Source organism: Salvelinus sp. IW2-2015, linkage group LG5 (assembly GCF_002910315.2).
Source record: "Salvelinus sp. IW2-2015 linkage group LG5, ASM291031v2, whole genome shotgun sequence".
Lineage (NCBI taxonomy): Eukaryota > Metazoa > Chordata > Actinopteri > Salmoniformes > Salmonidae > Salvelinus > Salvelinus sp. IW2-2015.
The window spans coordinates 19,302,136-19,321,950 of NC_036844.1; the positions used below are offsets into that span (position 1 = coordinate 19,302,136).

General features: G+C 45.0%; 1 protein-coding gene across 2 annotated transcripts in view; it reads left to right on the forward strand.

Moving 5' to 3' along the window:
- The first annotated feature begins 3,468 nt into the window (after positions 1-3,468).
- Positions 3,469-19,815, forward strand: part of LOC111964033 (regulator of G-protein signaling 3-like) — a 31,823-nt gene continuing 15,476 nt past the window's right edge. The window contains exons 1-4 of one of the 2 annotated variants that reach the window (XM_023987702.2): positions 3,469-3,958; positions 16,907-16,988; positions 17,247-17,352; positions 17,599-18,055. In XM_023987702.2, the coding sequence (XP_023843470.1) occupies positions 3,839-3,958; positions 16,907-16,988; positions 17,247-17,352; positions 17,599-18,055 (765 nt within the window). In that variant the 5' untranslated portion in view covers positions 3,469-3,838. Of the gene's footprint in view, positions 3,959-12,213; positions 12,846-16,906; positions 16,989-17,246; positions 17,353-17,598; positions 18,056-19,815 lie in introns of those variants that run through there. The other variant, XM_023987703.2, reaches the window with a different exon arrangement.

Genomic DNA, 19,815 nt, shown 5'->3' on the forward strand with positions numbered 1-19,815 from the left:
AGAGAGAGATTTTTCCTGACACCACACTCCGAGGGCCCTCACCTCCTCCTGTAGGCCGTCTCGTCGTTGTTGGTGATCAAGCCTACCACTGTAGTGTCATCCGCAAACTTGATGATCGAGTTGGAGGCGTGCATGGCCACGCAGTCGTGGGTGAACAGGGAGTACAGGAGAGGGCTCAGAACGCACCCTTGTGGGGCCCCAGTGTTGAGGATCAGCGGGGTGGAGATGTTGTTACCTACCCTCACCACCTGGGGGCGGCCCGTCAGAAAGTCCAGGACCAGTTGCACAGGGCGGGGTCGAGACCCAGGGTCTCGAGCTTGATGACGAGTTTGGAGGGTACTATGGTGTTAAATGCTGAGCTGTAATCGATGAACAGCATTCTCACATGGGTATTCCTCTTGTCCAGATGGGTTAGGGCAGTGTGCAGTGTGGTTGCGATTGCGTCGTCTGTGGACCTATTGGGTCGGTAAGCAAATTGGAGTGGGTCTAGGGTGTCCGGTAGGGTGGAGGTGATATGGTCCTTGACTAGTCTCTCAAGCCACTTCATGATGACGGAAGTGAGTGCTACGGGGCGATAGTCGTTTAGCTCAGTTACCTTAGCTTTCTTGGGAACAGGAACAATGGTGGCCCTCTTGAAGCATGTGGGAACAGCAGACTGGGATAAGGATTGATTGAATATGTCCGTAAACACACCAGCCAGCTGGTCTGCGCATGCTCTGAGGACGCGGCTGGGAATGCCGTCTGGGCCTGCAGCCTTGCGAGGGTTAACACGTTTAAAATGTTTTACTCACCTCGGCTGCAGTGAAGGAGAGCCCGCAGGTTTTTGGTAGGGGGCCGTGTCAGTGGCACTGTGTTGTCCTCAAAGCGGGCAAAAAAGTTGTTTAGCCTGTCTGGGAGCAAGACATCCTGGTCCTCGACGGGGCTGGTTTTCTTTTTGTAATCCGTGATTGACTGTAGACCCTGCCACATACCTCTTGTGTCTGAGCTGTTGAATTTCGACTCGATTTTGTCTCTGTACTGAGACTTAGCCTGTTTGATTGCCTTGCGGAGAGAATAGCTACACTGTTTGTATTCGGTCATGCTTCCGGTCACCTTGCCCTGGTTAAAAGCAGTGGTTCGCGCTTTCAGTTTCACGCGAATGCTGCCGTCAATCCACGGTTTCTGGTTTGGGAATGTTTTTATCGTTGCTGTGGGTACGACATCGTCAATGCACTTCCTAATGAACTCGCTCACCGAATCAGCATATTCGTCAATATTGTTGTTGGACGCGATGCGGAACATATTCCAATCCGCGTGATCGAAGCAGTCTTGAAGCGTGGATTCAGATTGGTCGGACCAGCGTTGAACAGACCTGAGCGCGGGAGCTTGTTGTTTGAGTTTCTGTTTGTAGGCAGGAATCAACAAAATGGAGTCGTGGTCAGCTTTTCCGAAAGGGGGCGGGGGAGGGCCTTGTAAGCGTCGCGGAAATTAGTGTAGCAATGGTCCAGTGTTTTTCCAGCCCTGGTAGCACAATCGATATGCTGATAGAATTTAGGGAGTTTTGTTTTTAGATTAGCCTTGTTAAAATCCCCAGCTACGATGAATGCAGCCTCAGGGTGTGTGGTTTCCAGTTTACAAAGAGTCAGATAAAGTTCGTTCAGGGCCATCGATGTGTCTGCTTGGGGGGGAATGTATACGGCTGTGATTATGATTGACGAGAATTCCCTTGGTAGATAATGCGGTCGACATTTGATTGTGAGGAGTTCTAGATCAGGTGAACAGAACGACTTGAGTTCTTGTGTGTTATTATGATGGTCACACCACTTCTCGTTAATCATAAGGCATACCCCCCCCCCTCTTCTTACCGGAAAGATGTTTGTTTCTGTCGGCGCGATGCATGGAGAAACCAGCTGGCTGCACCGACTCCGTTAGCGTCTCGCTCTCGCTCTCGCTCTCTCTTTCTCTCACTCTCTCTCTTTCTCTCAATTCAACTCAAGGGGCTTTAATGGCATGGGAAACATATGTTAACATTGCCAAAGCAAGTGAAATGGATAAACAAAAGTGAAATAAACAATAAAATTGAACAGTACATATTACACTCAGTTCCAAAAGAGAAAAGACATTTCAAATGTCATATTATGTCTATGTACAGTGTTGTAATGATGTGCAAATAGTTAAAGTACAAAAGGGAAAACAAATAAATATGAGTTGTATTTACAATGGTGTTGGTTCTTCACTGGTTGCCCTTTTCTTGTGGCAACAGGATAACAAATCTTGCTGCTGTGATTGCACACTGTGGTGTTTCACCCAATAGATATGGGAGTTTATCACATAGCCTATCTTCTCTTGAGAGCTAGTTTTCTCTGTTGTTTTGTTAATTCTTTCCAATATGTCAAGTAATTATCTTTTTGTTTTCTCATGATTTGTTTGGGTCTAATTGTTACTGTCCTGGGGCTCTGTGGTGTCTGTTTGTGAACAGAGCCTCAGGACCAGCTTGCTTAGGGGACTCTTCTACAGGTTCATCTCTTTATAGGTGATGGCTTTGTTATGGAAGGTTTGGGAATCACTTCCTTTTAGGTGGTTGTAGAATTTAACGGCTCTTATTTTGATAATTAGCGGGTATCGACGAAATTCTGCTCTGCATGCATTATTTGGTGTTTTACGTTGTTCACTCTGTGTGATTAATGGTTATACAAACAAAGGGCCGATGGGTGTGCAGGTTGGCTCTCTGGGGAGTTGGGATTAAAGTGACTGAACTCTCAGGCTCCTGTTTGAAGCTTGCCCCGTTACCCCGGCAACCCGCCTGCGGGATGGTAGAATGTGAACGAAGAAGCTGTAGGAGAACTAACTGTGGCAGGACTGTGTGTGTGTGTGTGTGTGTGTGTGTGTGTGTGTGTGTGTGTGTGTGTGTGGTGTGTGGTGTGTGTGTGTGTGTGTGTGTGTGTGTGTGTGTGTGTGTGGTGTGTGCGCTTCTGTGTTTTATTGATGTTTGTGTCTGTGTGTGTGTGAATGCTAACACGATTATGAACTCCTCAGGAGGCTAACACAATGCTGGAGAGATGAAGGGGACGGTGTTTCTATGGGGTGGATGAGTTTGAAATCAAATCTCACCATCTGCGTGAGGAATGAGAGGGGGAGAGAGAAGGGGAGAGAGAGATAGTGAAATATAGAAGCAGAAAAGAGCTAGGATGGCAAAGAGCATAAGAATGTAAGAGAGCGTGTATCTGTATAGAGTGACGACAGGGAGATAGATACAGCTCCGTGTAAAAGGAGAGAGAGAGGGAGAGAGATTTGCAGCTATATGTATAGGGAGGGAGGGAGGGAAGGAAGGAAGAAGGAAGGGATGGAGGGAAGGAGGGAGGGGGGAGCAGGCATCAGCATTGTGGGCCAGCTGAATGATGCCTTTATGAGGAATGGTTAAAAGGACATTGAGGCTGGGGCGAGGCTGCCGTCACCATGGTAACCTCACAGGAGCCCTCGAAGGAGGGATAATGGAGTGAGAGGGAAGTTCCTTTTCTTTTTACCCCCTCCCTGCTTCCCTCCGTCTCTTGTGCTCTTCTCCTCTCTTGGCTAGTTGGGCGCAGAGTTTCCCAGAGTTAGTAGTTCTGTTTGTGCCTTCATAGAGGGGTCCTAACTGATGCCCCTTTCTCAACACACAGCAAGGCAGCCCTGGACAGGCTTAATCCATTCGCTTGTAACGTACAGAGAAACGTTTGGGGGACTTTTTTTGTCAGCATCAAATTTGGGACATTATCTTGCATCTGCAATATATTGAGGATTGTTTTGGGCAGCACCTTGTTGAGAAGAAGAGGGAGTCCCCGAGTTGGTACCCTGAGGGTCCAGAGACAGAGAGGCTGAGATGTTCTCTAAATGCAGTGTCTCAGCCCGTGACTCTTTTGTCTTTCTTTCAGAGGCTGCGTTGTCAAACCATGGTGCTGCCCCCGAGACCACAAGCCCTGAGAATATGCAATGCTTAACGGTGAGGGAATCTTTTGGAACTTTCTCTGTATGTGTCTTGTGCCTGTCTGTGCTGTATGTCTGGGTATCTGTGTGAGACATGGAGCTGTGGTGAAAGGAGTGTGTATGTGTGTGTGTGTGTGTGTGTTTGTGTGTGTGTGTGTGTGTGTGTGTGTGTGTGTGTGTGTGTGTGTGTGCGTGTGTGTGCGTGTGTGTGTGTGTGTGCGTGTGTGTGGACGTGTTTAACTACACGTGTTGGAACCAGAAGTCACATCTGCATATCAGAAACATCCAGTGCTGTTTATTTGATTCACTGGCTACACTGGAATTTGATGCTGGTGCTGGTAGCACACAAAAATGTCAACTTGCAAATCCCTATCAACTTTTCCTCATTCCGTTGCTTGAAATGTTTACTGTTGGATCACAACCCTGGTTCTGCAACAAACAGTTGTTTTAGTGTGGATTTGGAAGTGGGGCTATGACGAGCTGAAAGCTAACACTGAGGAACAGGAAGTCTCTGTAATGTAACTCTATATTAAAGACTTTTACATCAGTTTTTGAATGCTCTTTTCCCTCCCTCCATCTCTCTCCCATTTCTCTACCCCTCCCTCTCCCCCTCTTTTCCCCTCTCTCTCATCTCTTGATGCCTGATTGAGGAGTCTTTGTGGGGTGTTCTCCTTGGACCAAGTTTAAAGAAGGGCAAAGCACTTTCACAGGCTGAATGAGGAACCGTTGGGCTTTTCTGGGCATTTCCGTAACATGTCTGTTGAGAGAGAGAGCGATTGAGAGAGAGAGAGAGAGAGAGAGAAGAACGAACTGTCGGAAGATCCCACACTCCAAAAAGGAGCCGCTCCGTTCGTCTTGTCTGGCTCAAAGACAACGTTACAAGCGCTCGCCTTTCTCTCCCTCTAATCCATCCTTCTGCTTGTTTAGATCTGAATAGAAGGATAGAAAATGGAGAGAAAGAGCTCTCACATGTTTTTGTGTGCGATAGAAGGGTAACCTTCCCCCCTTTAATAGGAGAACAGGGAAAAGTCCCCCTAAACGCCCAGTAGAGGGGATGTAAGGAGGTGAATGGTCTTTTCTGACAGTCTGTTAGCATTGTGGAGACAGTGCACTATGGGTTCCTCTTTGGCCTCTCTCTTTCTCTGTCTCTGTTAACCTCGAGTGAGCCAGCCACTAAAGGATAAATGGAACGGAGACATGTTGGAAATTAATGAGGTCGCTCTGGGTTACATTTGCCAGTTTTCTGGCCGACATTAATTGATTTTTCCTACACAGAGCAATCCCAGATAGCACATAACGTTCTGTGAACCATTTATTGGTATTTCATTACTTTAACAGAACGTTTACATTACATTTGACATTTTAGTAATTTAGCGGATGCTCTTATCCAGAGCAACTTACAGAAGCAATTAGGGTAAAGTGCCTTGCTCAAGGGCACATTGGCCAATGTGTTTGCATGATTAATGCCTAAGGAAATGAATTTCCATGTGTCCTATCTGTGCTTGCAGTTTAAAAAAGTTAACTCAAAATAAGCTAGCATTGCTATTACAAGTCGTATTGAAATATTCAATGAAAGTTGTTTTTAACCTTTGTTTAACTAGGCAAGTCAGATAAGAACAAATTCTTATTTATAATGATGACCTTTAAAGGAAGTTATTGATAAACCTCCAAATAACCTATAATTTCTGTTCTCAGAACGTTTAAAAAAAGTTTTGTTTTACCTGTCAGGAAACGTATGGGTTCGTTCCCACCACCAATGTCAAACCAAAAACATACGTTCCCACAACTTCCAAGGAACTAAATGTGCTAGTTGGGATTTTGTTGTTATTTTTCATCGATTTCATAGCCCCGATGTTCCCAGCTCTCACGCTGTAGTTAATCAAAAACAAAAATAGGAGGGTGTTTTGATAACTGGAAAGGGGTTTGCCAGAGTAGTACATTTGCAGACCTGATTTTCCAGGAAAAGGAGAGGAAATATAAAAGAACCTAACATAACAAACATGATTTGTGTCTGGTCTGAGATTGCAGGAGTGTACAGATAGCGGGAGAAGGTCTCAAGACAGTGTGTCTAGGTGTGAAAACTGACTTTGTGTTAGTGTGTGTGAAAGAGAAGATTTGAATAAAAATTGTGAGGTGAGAGGTATGTGTAAACCCAGCTAACAATTCTAGGGAGAGAACATTTTTGTAATGTTACCTATAATGTAAAGATATTCCCGTTCTAGACACGTTTCATTGGAACGTTGCAAGAACATTCATGTGTCCAGTTTTCTGTGGGTTAGGAGAATTTTCCATCAACATCACAATATACGTAGAACATGGTTGCCATGTGCTTAGAACGTAAGATAGTCATGTTTTAAACAAATTTCATGGGAAAATTGCAAGAACATTTCTGTGTATCAGTTGTCAGGATGGTCCTAAAGAAATATGTTTTCATTACACCATGTTACTGTGGCCAAGGTGAACTACTGAGCTATTCATATCACTTTGTCTGTTGGCAAGGGACACACACTGCTGTTAACATATCGTGTTTTGAACTTACATAGCTTGCAATTACATTGTGCATGTTCATTTATACAGTAACTATTATTCAACATTTCCTCATCTGGGATTTGGTTTACAGTACTCCAATCTCACTGCACCACCATATCCGTGACAGTTTTTGCTTAATCTGTTTATTCTCATCATTGATTTAGTTGTCCTATTTCAGCAATTTAGGGGTGTATATGTATAGCATATTGAGCAGTTTTCATGACACTCCTGAATCACTATGATGAATAAAATAATATATTGAGTGTACTTTTACCAGAGCTGAGATTTACTTCAAAGTGCATTCACCCTATTGCTTACAAGTTGTTTCATCTACGGTTGAAGTTGGAAGTTTACATACACTTTAGCCAAATACATTTAAACTCAGTTTTTCACAATTCCTGACATTCAAACCTAGTAAAAATTGCTTGTCTTAGGTCAGTTAGGATTACCACTTTATTTTAAGAATGTGAAATGTCAGAATAATAGTAGAGAGAATGATTTATTTCAGCTTTAATTTCTTTCATCACATTCCCAGTGGGTCAGAAGTTTACATACACTCAATTAGTATTTGGTAGCATTACCTTTAAATTGTTTAACTTGGGTCAAACATTTCGTGTAGCCTTCCACAAGCTTCCCACAATAAGTTGGGTGAATTTTGGCCCAATCCTCCTGACAGAGATGGTGTAACTGAGTCAGGTTTGTAGGCCTCCTTGCTCGCACACGCCATTTCAGTTCTGCCCAACATTGTCTATAGGATTGAAGTCAGGGCTTTGTGATGGCCACTCCAATACCTTGACTTTGTTGCCCTTAAGCCATTTTGCCACAACTTTGGAAGTGTGCTTGGGGTCATTGTCCATTTGGAAGACCCATTTGCCACCAAGCTTTAACTTACTGACTGATGTCTTGAGATGTTGCTTCAATATATCCACATAAGTGTCCTTCCTCATGATGCAATCTATTTTGTGAAGTGCACCAGTCCCTTCTGCCGCAAAGCACCCCCACAACATGATGCTGCCACCCCCGTTCTTCACGGTTGGGATGGTGTTCTTCAGCTTGCAAGCCTCCCCCTTTTTCCTCCAAACATAACGATGGTCATTATGGCCAAGCAGTTCTATTTTTGTTTCCTCAGACCAGAGGACATTACTCCAAAAAGTATGATCTTTGTTCCCATGTGTCACGATCGTCGTAAGAACATTCGGACCAAAGCGCAGCGTGATATGGGTTCCACATATTTATTGACGTGAAACGTACAAAACAATTTTAAAAAAGCAAACAATACGTGAAGCTATGGAGTGCTCACAGGCAACTACACATAAACAAGATCCCACAAAACACAGTGGGGAAATGGCTGCCTAAATATGATCCCGAATCAGAGACAACGATAAACAGCTGCCTCTGATTGGGAACCATACCAGGCCAACATAGAAATAAAACAACCTAGATTACCCACCCTAGTCACACCCCGACCTAACCAACATAGAGAATAAAAGGCTCTCTATGGTCAGGGCGTGACATCATGTGCAGTTGCAAACCGTAGTCTGGCATTTCTATGGCGGTTTTGGAGCAGTGGCTTCTCCCTTGCTGAGCGGCCTTCAGGTTATGTCGATATAGGACTCATTTTACTGTGGATATAGATACTTTTGTACCTGTTTCCTCCAGCATCTTCACAAGGTCCTTTGCTGTTCTGGGATTGATTTGCACTTTTCGTACCAAAGTACGTTCATCTCTAGGAGACAGAACGTGTATCCTTCCTGAACGGTATGACGGCTGTGTGGTCCCATGTTGTTTGTACTATTATTTGTACAGATGAACGTGGTACCTTCAGGCGTTTGGAAATTGCTCCCAAGGATGAACCAGACCTGTGGAGGTCTCCGATTTTTTTCTGAGGTCTTGGCTGATTTCTTTTCATTTTCCCATGATGTCAAGCAAAGAGGCACTGCTTTTGAAGGTAGGCCTTGAAATACATCCACAGGTACACCTCCAATTGACTCAAATTATGTCAATTAGCCTAACAGAAGCTTCTGAAGCCCTGACATCATTTTCTGTAATTTTCCAAGCTGTTTAAAGGCACAGTCAACTTAGTGTATGTAAACTTCTGATCCACTGGAATTGTGATACAGTGAGTTATAAGTGAAATAATCTGTCTGTAAACAATGCTGGAAAAATGACTTGTGTCATGCGCAAAGTAGATGTCCTAACCGACTTGCCAAAACTATAGTTTGTTAACAAGAAATGTGTGGAGTGGTTGAAAAACGAGTTTTAATGACTCCAACCTAAGTGTATGTAAACTTCCGGCTTCAACTGTACATATGTACCTATGGAGAAGGGGGTAGCGTTCTCTCTGGACAGGGCCTAACTATTCTGGCCCAGTAAGCACATGCCCTAAAGATAGCCCTTATTGTGACAGTGGTTAGGGCATTCAACATTGGTGCTGGTGGCCTGGGTTGGAGGCCTGCTAGGGGAATACCTCTACTCTCACATTCTTAGCTATATACAATATGTTAATGTTATTATTTGGCAACAGTTTCAACACACCTAGCTGATCTAATTAAAATGCGCTTGTCAGTAGCTAAGTTTCCATCCAATTGGCGACACATTTTCATGCAAATATTCTAAAACAATATGTGCATTTCCCCACCAGAAATGTGTTTCCGTCAAATGGACTTGTTGTGGATAAAAGGCTGTGCGTGATTAGTAGTGCACATAAAAATACCTTTTGCGGTTAAATTCCCATGTACCCAATAAAAAATATGACCCTTGATATTTATTGAAAGGAGCATCGACCTCATCACCGTGCACATTCACCACCCTGTGAAGTTCATCATAACTTATTTCATCTGTAGCCTATAAACTGCATGCGTTCCCGAGTCGTAGCGGGAGGACCACACAACATCATGACTGACTCCTGGTTAGTGACACAGGTTTGTTGTACATGGTATATGTGGTGTAGATGTCAAAAAGACCTTAGAGTTCCCTTTGAGATGCTCAGCTATATAGAATGAATAAATACCGATCATTTATGAGGAAGTGGAATTAATTCATGCTCAAGGGGAACTCCTAAAGATTCCCATCTTTCAATGAGAAACTCATTTTAATTAGATCAGATAGGTGTGTTGCAACTGTTGCCAAATAATTACATGAACATATTTTGCTAAGAATGTGAGAGTAGGGTGATTCCCCTAGCGTTTCCCAAGCACGGTCCTCAGGACCCCAAGAGGTGCACATTTTGATTTTTGCCCTGACACTACACAGCTGATTCAAATGATCAAAGCTTGATGATTCGTTTATTATTTCAATCAGCTGTGTAGTGCTAGGGACAAAAACCAAAACGTGCACCACTTGGGGTCCCAAGGACCAAGTTTGGGAAACCCTGCCCTAGCAGATCTCAAACCCAGGCCACTAGTAACAATGTCAAACACCCTCACCAATGTCTCAGTAAGGGATATCTCTAGCACATGTGCTTATTGGGCCAGTATAGTGAGGCCCTGTCCCATCCAAAAGAAACCGTACCCCTCCTCCCTAAGCACTTGTATAGATCTGAAACAACTTGATAGGTGACCTTTGAAGTAAATCTTTGAAGTAAATCTCAGCTCTGTTAAAAGTACACTCAATTCAAACTTTGACAGTTCATAGGGATTCAGGAGTATCATTAAAACCGATTAACATGCCCCACCAACATTACACAACTGTACTGAAAGCCCTTAAGGGATTGCTGAAATAAGTAAATCGAATCAATGATGAGACTAGTCAGATTAACCAATACATTAACCAATAGATTAACCAATACATGACACAGACTTGGTGGCGTAGCAGGAAGATCATGAACCAAGAGGTTGTGAGTTCTCATCCCAGGTGAGGGCTGTTGAACGATGACTGTATAAATGAACATGCATAATGTAATCATGTGAGTTGAATATGTCATTTGGAACCTGTATGTTAAAAGTACTGTGTGTGTGAGTATCCCTTGCCAACAGACAAAGAGCTACGAATGGATCAGTGGTCCATCAATCAGGGTCTTGATCGGCTGGACAACAGTAATAATGTGTAATGAAACCATAACTTTTTGGGGGAGAATGTTTCTTTGGTTTAATCAGGTGATATCCTGACAACTGATACACAGAAATATTCTTGCAAAGTTTCCATGAAATGTGTCTAGAACATTGATATCTTAAGTTCTGAGAACATGTTAAGCACGTTCTGGGTAAGTTATTTTTGACATTAAGGGAATGGTCTCTTGGAAACATTCCTTGCACATCATGGGAACATTCATGAACATGAAAACGTTAGCTAATGACATAATGAGACTCTTAAGGGAACGTTCTCTAAAGTTGTGGGAACATGTGTTGTTAGCTGGGAGGCAGCAGAAACACCATAACAATAAGATAATGTACACTTTATGTACAAAGGTATGTGGACACCCCTTCAAATTAGTGGATTTGGCTAATTCAGCAACACCCGTTGCTGACAGGTGAATAAAATCGAGCACACAGCCATGCAATCTCCATAAACAAACATTGGCAGCAGCAGAATGGCCTTACTGAAGAGCTCAGTGACTTTCAATGTGGTAGCGTCATATGATGCCACCTTTCTAGCAAGTCAGTTCAAGAGATTTCTGCTCTGCTAGAGCTGCCCTGGTCAACTGTAAGTGTTGTTATTGTGAAGTGGAAACTTCAAGGAGCAACAACGGCTTAGCTGTGAAGTGGTAGGACACACAAGCTCACAGAACGGGATCGCCGAGTGCTGAACTGCGTAGCCCATAAAAATCGTCTGTCCTCGGTTGCAACACTCACTACTGAGCTCCAAACTGCCTCTGGAAGCAACTTTTTGTCATGTAGTGTAAGTCGGCAATGCACAGTAGATCACATGCTTTATGTGGACGAACGGTGGCGATTCAACATGTAGAATAGTCTGAAAATGACGGACGGTGTTCTGTTGTCAAAGACGGTAGGACTGCTTCACATGGCTTTTAAGCCTTCATCTTTTCAGCGTGTCTCATCTTTCAGTGCCAAAGTAGCACCACAAGAAGTTGCTTGGATGTTTATTGTCAGTGTATGTGGGTGAATATGGCGTAGGTGGAATTCATAAAGATATGGGAGTGTGTCTATTATACATGGCTGTGTTATTGAGCGTCCACAAACTCTCTCCCACCTCCGTATGCACAACATACATGTAATGTATATAAGAGTGCTCACTTCCAGTGCTCTTCTCTGTTTCCACCTCTACAGTATGATCAGAAGTCTGTGTGTATGTGAGCTGTTTCTGTCACCTCTTTCTCCCAGCCCCATACTGCTGGCTCAGGAAGCTGTTCTGGGCTTATCGAGGGCCGGCGCAAAACAGGCTGGCCCGGACAGCGCTCAGGGTGGGGGGAGGAGGGGGGGTGAGGGGGCACTTCCTCCCATTCTTCTCCTGAGTGGAGTTCCCATGAGCAGCCATGCCAAGAGCAGTGTGGCTGGAGCAGGCCGACCCAGCACCAGTCTCGCCTCTGTGACGCCAGCCCCCACACACGGACACACACACCACGAGCACAGCGCTCGTCTTCTCTCCGCAGAGCAGAGAAGACCGGACAGTGCTAGGCAGACTCACGGTAATGTGAGGAGCCATACACAGCACTCTGAGGACACAGTGTCGTGAGGAGCTATACACAGCATTCTGAGGACACAGAGTCGTGAGGAGCCATACACAGCACTCTGAGGACAAGTGTCGTGAGGAAGCTATACACAGCACTCTGGGGACACAAGTGTCGTGAGGAGCTATACACAGCATTCTGAGGACACAGAGTCGTGAGGAGCCATACACAGCACTCTGAGGACACAGTGTCGTGAGGAGCCATACACAGCATTCTGAGGACACAGTGTCGTGAGGAGCCATACACAGCAATCTGAGGACACAGTGTCGTGAGGAGCTATACACAGCACTCTGAGGACCCATACACAAGGCTTGAAGGGAACATTGAAGCATTGAAGACCACTCATAGAGGATCTAATTGTTGACTGCGCTGACCACATACAGATCATTGTTTCTAGTGCATCTCATTGACTGTCTGTTGACCATCCAGATAGGACCATACCTAGTGATTGCTGCATAGAGGACAGCAATCAACACAAACCGTACTGACTGGACTATAGAGGATCCTGACTAGAGAACCACCATACAGAGAGGTCTGGGATCAGATTTGGACCACACATTGAAGAGCACATACAGCATTGTGAGAACCCAGAGAAGAGCAGAGGAACTCTAGAGGAACATCCTCAGGGAACCATCCAGGACGGTAGACAGAGAAGCATCCACAGTGTGTCTGTCCTCAGGAGGAGCCTGGAGTCATGCATACCATCCACGGGCTGTGTAGGATCTGCATCACTTCTAGACTGCCTCAGGTCTGTCCCCCTAGACAATCACCTGGAGAGAGGGAGCCACCCTCCCTCTCTCCAGAGATAGAGATCGAGATAGAGGTGTGTTGTACATGGGCGTGTGACAAATGGGGGGAGAGTGTCAGGTAAGTGTGTGAGTGAGACAAGAGGGAGAGGACAGGGTCTGGGGTAGGAGAGTGTGCGAATGGATGTGTGGAGAACGGGGGGAGAGGGAAAATGGAAGGAGAAGGGGAGGGGAGCGGGACGGGTGCTGAAATAGGGTTCTGTGTGTCGCCAGATCTTTTGGAAAGACTGCAACACTGACAAAGAGAAAGAGAATACATTAGATAGCATGGAAAATAACAAGGGAAAGGAATGATAGAAGAGCAATGACGTAGGAAACAGACAATGTTCAATTGGTTGTGAAACTGAAACTACCTGTGTATAGATTTTTAGGAAAGTGAAATTGGATTAAGGTACTGGAACAATGATAGATAGAAAGAAGAAGAAAAGTTCGGGAATTTATATTAAAGCCTTTAAGCGCTACTAATATAGCCAAGTGTTTGCCATTGGACAGCTCAGTCCTATAGTATCTAACATGTAAGGGAAGCGATGAGGAGGAAACCACTGTAGGAAACGAGAGGATGAAAAGAGAGAGTGTTTTCCCTGTTTCCTGAGACTGAAGAACCAGGTCTCTTTCACCTGCATTATTCATCCTTAACGAGAGAAGAGTCAGATCTGATGAAGAGATACATTGAAAATAAAGAGAGACTCCTCCAGTCCTGCAGGCTTAAAAATAACACCCCAAAGTCTGGAGTCTGTTATCCTCACTTCAAAACTACTTCCATATAGTCTGAAGCTTATGGCTTATAGACATAGCACAAGCCCATCTTATCTAACAGTTTGCAATCAGTTGGGGTTAACAACCCAAATCAACTTTGGCCTAAGACACTCTGTCTTGGAGTTCGCATGGTGTCACGTCAGTACAGCGTGTTGACATGGACATAATTCTGGGCTAGCAGGGAGTTTGGTTTTTCTGGAGGCCACGAGACACATTGTCACCAAACCACAGTGACCCAGATGTGGCCCTGCACAATGGACCGGGGCTGTCCTTCTGGAATTTTAGTGCTGTAGTGTTCAGCACACAAACAGACATTGGGTTGGATTGTTTTTTGCTTTAGTTCTGCGTGCCTGTGTGTTTGTGTACGTTTGTGCATGTGTGTGTTTGTGTGTGTGAGAGTGTGCAACTGTGCAGGTCAGTAGTGAAATGACTGAGGCACATCAGGTTGACAGACTGGAGAGGCATCAAACTGAGCAGAAGCACACAGCAGACAGACAAACAGACAAACTAACAGACATATGGACAGACAGACAGTGGGTTGGCTCCTGGCTGTGTTCTCATAGTCAGATAGTGTCTTATATGAGGTTGCTGAGGCAAAGCAACAGAGAGAGAAAATTCGGTCTCATGCACGCACGCACACACACACAAACACACACACAAACACTGCACATCTCACAGGACACAACAGAACACCACTCCGAGTCACCACACACACACACACACACTCCTACGCAATCAGTTACATAAATACACCCCTGTACAACTCATTTGAGTAGCTCTAAATAGCGAGCAACGGTAGTTTCATACTCATACTGGGCTTGTAACCTTCTCTTTTGAGGGGAAGGAGAAAGATTGAGGCTGTAGAGGCTGTAGACGCTCTTGAGGCGAACTGGAGATGGGAGAATAGCATCCTTGAACAAATGCATGTGAATGCTGCCTGTCAGGCAATTGTTGCTGGTTCTCTGACCTTGGCCTGAAGGTTGGACGTGTGTGTTAGTGCATGGGAGAGCGAGACCAGGAATGAGGGTTCCTTTATTAACAACGTGTGTGTGTAACCACCTTGTGCCCACTGTAAGGCCCTGGGTGCCAGTCGGTGTGTGTCTGGTCTCCCAGTGGTCCGGTCCCACGCTCAAAAAGGCCAGGGGGCACCTCTCATTAACACTACCCCCCCACCCCCGATCCCCTTTCCCACCGCCCCTCACTTACGCTTCCCTCCCTAACTGACTGACAACCTAGTCCTCAGAGCCCCGCTCAACTCTTTCCTTCCTTACTCTTTTTTCATTAGTTCTCTCTCTCCTTACTGGTCTCCCGTAGACCTCACCCGGTCTTTCTCAATTTGCTTCTGTCGTTCTCCTCTCTTTTCCTCAATCTACCCTCTTTGTCCTCGTTTTCTCTCATCTGTCCATCTCATTTATCTTTTTTCCCACTCCTTTCTGTCTCATTGCTCTTCTGTCTGGTCTGTCATGTCTGGTCTTCTCTCTCTCTCTCTCTCCTGTCTCTCTGTCTCTCTGGGTCCTCTCTTTTCTCTGGCTCCCGTCTCTCTTGTCCTCTCTTCCTAGTCTCTCTTCTCTCTCCTCATCTTCTCTCCATCCTCTCTCTCTCATCTCATCTCCTCTCTCTCTCTCAATCTCTTTCTACTCTCTCTCCTCTCTCTCTCTTCTCCTCTCCTCTCTCTCTCTCTCTCTCTCTCTCTTCTCTCTCTCTCTTCTCTCTCTCTCCTCTCCCTCTCTCCACATCGTCTCCTCTCTCTCTCTCCTCTCAATTCAATTCAATTCAATTCAATTAATTGCTTTATTGGCATGACGTATCAATGTACATATTGCCAAAGCTTATTTTGGATATTTACAATATAAAAATGAGAATCAAAATTGTCAACGGGACAACAGTAACAACAATAACCAAGTGTCAAAATAACCATACGTTCAACAATAAGCATACAGTAGAGTACATGTGCAGGTTGATTGGTCTGTCAGACACTGTCCCTCAACTTATGGCAGGCAGCAATGTAGCACGCTGCCAAATGTAGTACGCTGTCTTCTCACACAATATGTTGCTCTGATCCTTGTCTGTCCCTGACACCAGATAGACAACTACTCTGACATGACAGGGTGACAAGTCCTCCACTAACCAGATTATCTATCAAGATGATCATCTATCAAACATTTTAAAAGACAATCAATATTATCATGTATTTTTATAGGTGGAAAGTCGGTCAGTAATTGCCATAGTGTGTTCATCAACTTGTTTGTGTCTTGTCAAAAACAAGCGTAAAAAACAAACATGTTTGTGTGTGCCCCGCCACAGCCTGTCAGTCGGCAGGATGAAGAGGTCAACCTGGCTGTCACCAGGGCGGTGACATGGCATTGGGGTGACATACAGGATGTCACCAGTGATTATGGACTGTGACTCTGTATCTCACTAGATTACAGACGGTCAATCCTGAAGGGCAATCCGTCAAGGAATTCTAGGAACTGTCCCTAAGACCATTATACCAGCCTCCTTTGGCTACTGAGGGTTGTACTGTAGTTATCAAACCTAAACAAGTTAATACGCTTATGCATCTTGATGCCAGTCTTTTAGACATGCTCTCTGGGTAGAGGTTGCTCATAGGCACAGATCTAGGATCAGTTTACCCTCTTACCATCCTGATCTGAACTAAAAGGTGGGAGATGTAAAACCGATAAGAGTTTTGAAGCAACATTGTACTCAGTCTTTTTTATGTTCAGCTGGAGAGCTATAATATAAAGTGTGTGTGTGTGTGTGTGTGTGTGTGTGTCTGTCTGTGTAGAGATTTCAGATGCCCTATTGTCAGCAGATGAGATGGAAACAATGTATTGGAGCGGAGCACTGTTGATTTTGGACCACACACACTGTCATTATTCCTGGAGTTCTGACAGAAAGTTTTCAGGCATCGTACATGTGTGTGTGTGCCTGCCCTCTTACTCTGTGCGGATGCTGCCAACAGTTGGCATCAGATCAACACCAATGCGCCGGCTACCTTTAATGAGGGCCACAGTGCTAATCTGTGTGGCTGGCATCCACAATCGTTCCATCCTGACACACTCAGCTCCTGGCCAGAGAACATCTCTCTAATCTGTAGGCATATGCTGACATGTTGTTCATCACTGCTCCTGCTTGCTGTAGATGTCTATTCAAATATAGTATTTGCATTTCATTCCGTGGACATATATAGACATGCATTAATAATGCTTTATGGTGATGTTATGTCTGTTTGTGGGTTCTATAGGTGACCATCCTTCGAGGAAAGGACGGCTATGGCTTCACCATCTGCTCTGACTCCCCAGTGAGGGTTCAGGCTGTCGATTCAGGCAAGGCTCTCCACTCCCCGTGTGTGTGTGTGTGTGTGTGTGTGTGTGTGTGTGTGTGTGTGTGTTGGTTTAGATGTATGGGTACAGGTGTATATTTGACTCTCTCTAGTCCCTTCTTCCCTTCTTTTTGAGGTGGTCAAATCAGGTTTGCATGTAAATTAGTAGGTAGAAGCTCGTGCGTGTAACTATGTGTGTGTGTGTGTGTGTGTATATGTGTGTGTTTGTTTGACCCTCTTCTGCCCTCTCTCCTGTCCCAAGGTGGTCCGGCGGATCAGGCAGGTCTGCAGCAGCTGGACACTGTGCTGCAGCTCAACGGTCAGCCTGTAGAACAGTGGAAATGTGTGGAGGTCGCCCACGCCATCAGGTACGACAGGCAGGGAGACACAGAGGAAGTAGTGGACTTAACCAACTTTGACAGGGATAACCATCTTCAACACTTAAAGAACACCTCATGTTACATTCTGAAGTTTGATGGGTTGTGCTATCTATTCACAGCAAACCCTATGTAGGCACTGTGGCTCGTAATCTCTATGCGTGCGTCCATTGGCTAAGCTTACCTTTACACTCTTCCTGACCAGTTGTCACATTCCCTCTCTGCCTCCCTCTACAGAAACAGCTCCAATGAGATCAAGGTGGTGGTATGGCGCACTGGGCCGGCCGCCAAGCCCAGTTTCGAGGGCCTCATCCACCGGCCCTCCTACAAGCCCTCCTCCTCCAGCTATGATGCCCCCTCGCCCCCCACCAGGCGGCGGGACAGGTCCAAGGACCGGCTAGACCGGGACATGTCCCCCCCGGCCGTGCCCCCCCTCCCTGCCCACCACAGGACCAGCCGCCGGGTGCTGGTCAACGGCTCTGAGGGGGCTGGCGGGGGAGGGTTAGGATGGGTAGGGGTTGGGGGGGCGTGGGGGGAGAGGGGGCGCGTAGGAAGGGGGGCAGAGGAGGTGGATGGTAAAGCCAGGACCCAGACCCATAGCCAGAGCCACACAGCCACGCTGAAGGGGACTAGAGTGAAGGCGTCCAACGGGGATAACTACATCATCCTGGCCCCCATCAACCCAGGAAGCCAGGTACTGGTGGGGGAGCAGAGGCTCATGGTCCATCCCATGCTCCTGCCCTACCCCCTCAATGGCACTATCTAGACCTTGACATACACTGAAGATCTCTATACAGTGCCGTGAAAAAGTATTTTCCCCCTTTTTGATATTTTTGATACTGAATGTTGTCAGATCTTCAACCAAAACCTAATATTAGATAAAGGGAACCTGAGTTTACAAATAACAAAAAAGTATATACTTATTTTATTTATTTAATTAACAAAGTTATGCGGCACCCAATTCCCATGTGTGAAAAAGTAATTACAGTCAATAACTGGTTGTGCCACCTTTAGCTGCAATGACTGCAACCAAATGCTTCCTGTAGTTGTTGATTAGTCTTCTCACGTTGACGTGGAGGAATTTTGGCTCACTCTTGCATGCAGAACTGCTTTAACTCAGCGACAGTTGTGGGATTTCAAGCATGAACTGCTCGTTTCAAGTCCTGCCACAACATCTCAATTTGGATTAGGTCTGGACTTTGACTAGGCCATTCCAATGTTCATGTAGACTTGCTTGTGTGTTTTGGATCATTGTCTTGCTGCATGACCCAGCTGCGCTTCAGCTTCAGCTCACAGACGGATGGCCTGACATTCACCTGTGGAATTCTCTGATACAGAGCAGAATTCATGCTTCCTTCTATTAAGGATTTTGCCAGGCATAAAAAGCTGACTCAAGTTTGCCAAACAACACTTGGAAGCACCTGGAGGATCATCAAGACTCTTGGAAGAATGTTCTACGGACAGATGATTCAAAAGTATAACTTTTTTGACGACATGGGTCCCATTATGCCTGGCGAAAACCAAACACTGCATTCCACAGTAAGAACCTCATTACAACAGTCAATTATAATGATGGTAGTGTGATGGTTTGGGGATGTTTTGCTGCCTCAGGACCTGGACGACTTGCCTTAATAGAAGGAACTATGAATTCTGGTCTCTAACAGAGAGTTATACAGGAGAATGTCAGACCATCCGCCTGTAAGCTGAAGCTTAAGCACAGCTGGGTCATGCTGCAAGACAATGATCCAAAACACACAATCAAGTAAACATGAAAATGGCTAAAAAGCAACAAATTTGAAGTTTATGAATGGCCTAGTCAAAGTCCAGACCTAATCCCAATTGAGATGTTGCAGAAGGACTTGAAACGAACAGTTCATGCTGAAAACCCACAAATGTCGCTGAGTTACAGCAAGGAAGAGAAGGTCAAAATTCCTCCACCGCGATGTGAGAGACTGATCAACAACTACAGGAAGCGTTTGGTTGGAGTCAATGCAGCTAAAGGTGGTACAACCAGTTATTGAGTGTAAGGGGGCAATTACTTTTTCACAGGGGAATTGGGTGTTGCATAACTTTGTTTATGAAATAAATGAAATAAGTATGTAATTGTTGTGTTATTTGTTCACTCAGGTTCCCTTTATCTAATATTAGGTTTTGTTAAAGATCTGAAAACATTGAGTATCAAAAATATGCAAAAATATGCAAAAATTAGAAAGGGGGCAGGTACTTTTCGTGGTGCTGTATGTGCCATTCAAACCTGGGATAGATTCATGCCAATTCTACTTGACATACATTACGTGCCATCTAAATCAGAGATATACTTTGCCATTCTAACCTGAGAAATATCTGTGCAATTCAAACTGACACAATGTGCATTATGTAAATCAAAGATGTATACAGTGCCTTCGGAAAGTATTCAGACCCCTTGACTTTCTCCACATTTTGTTACATTACAGC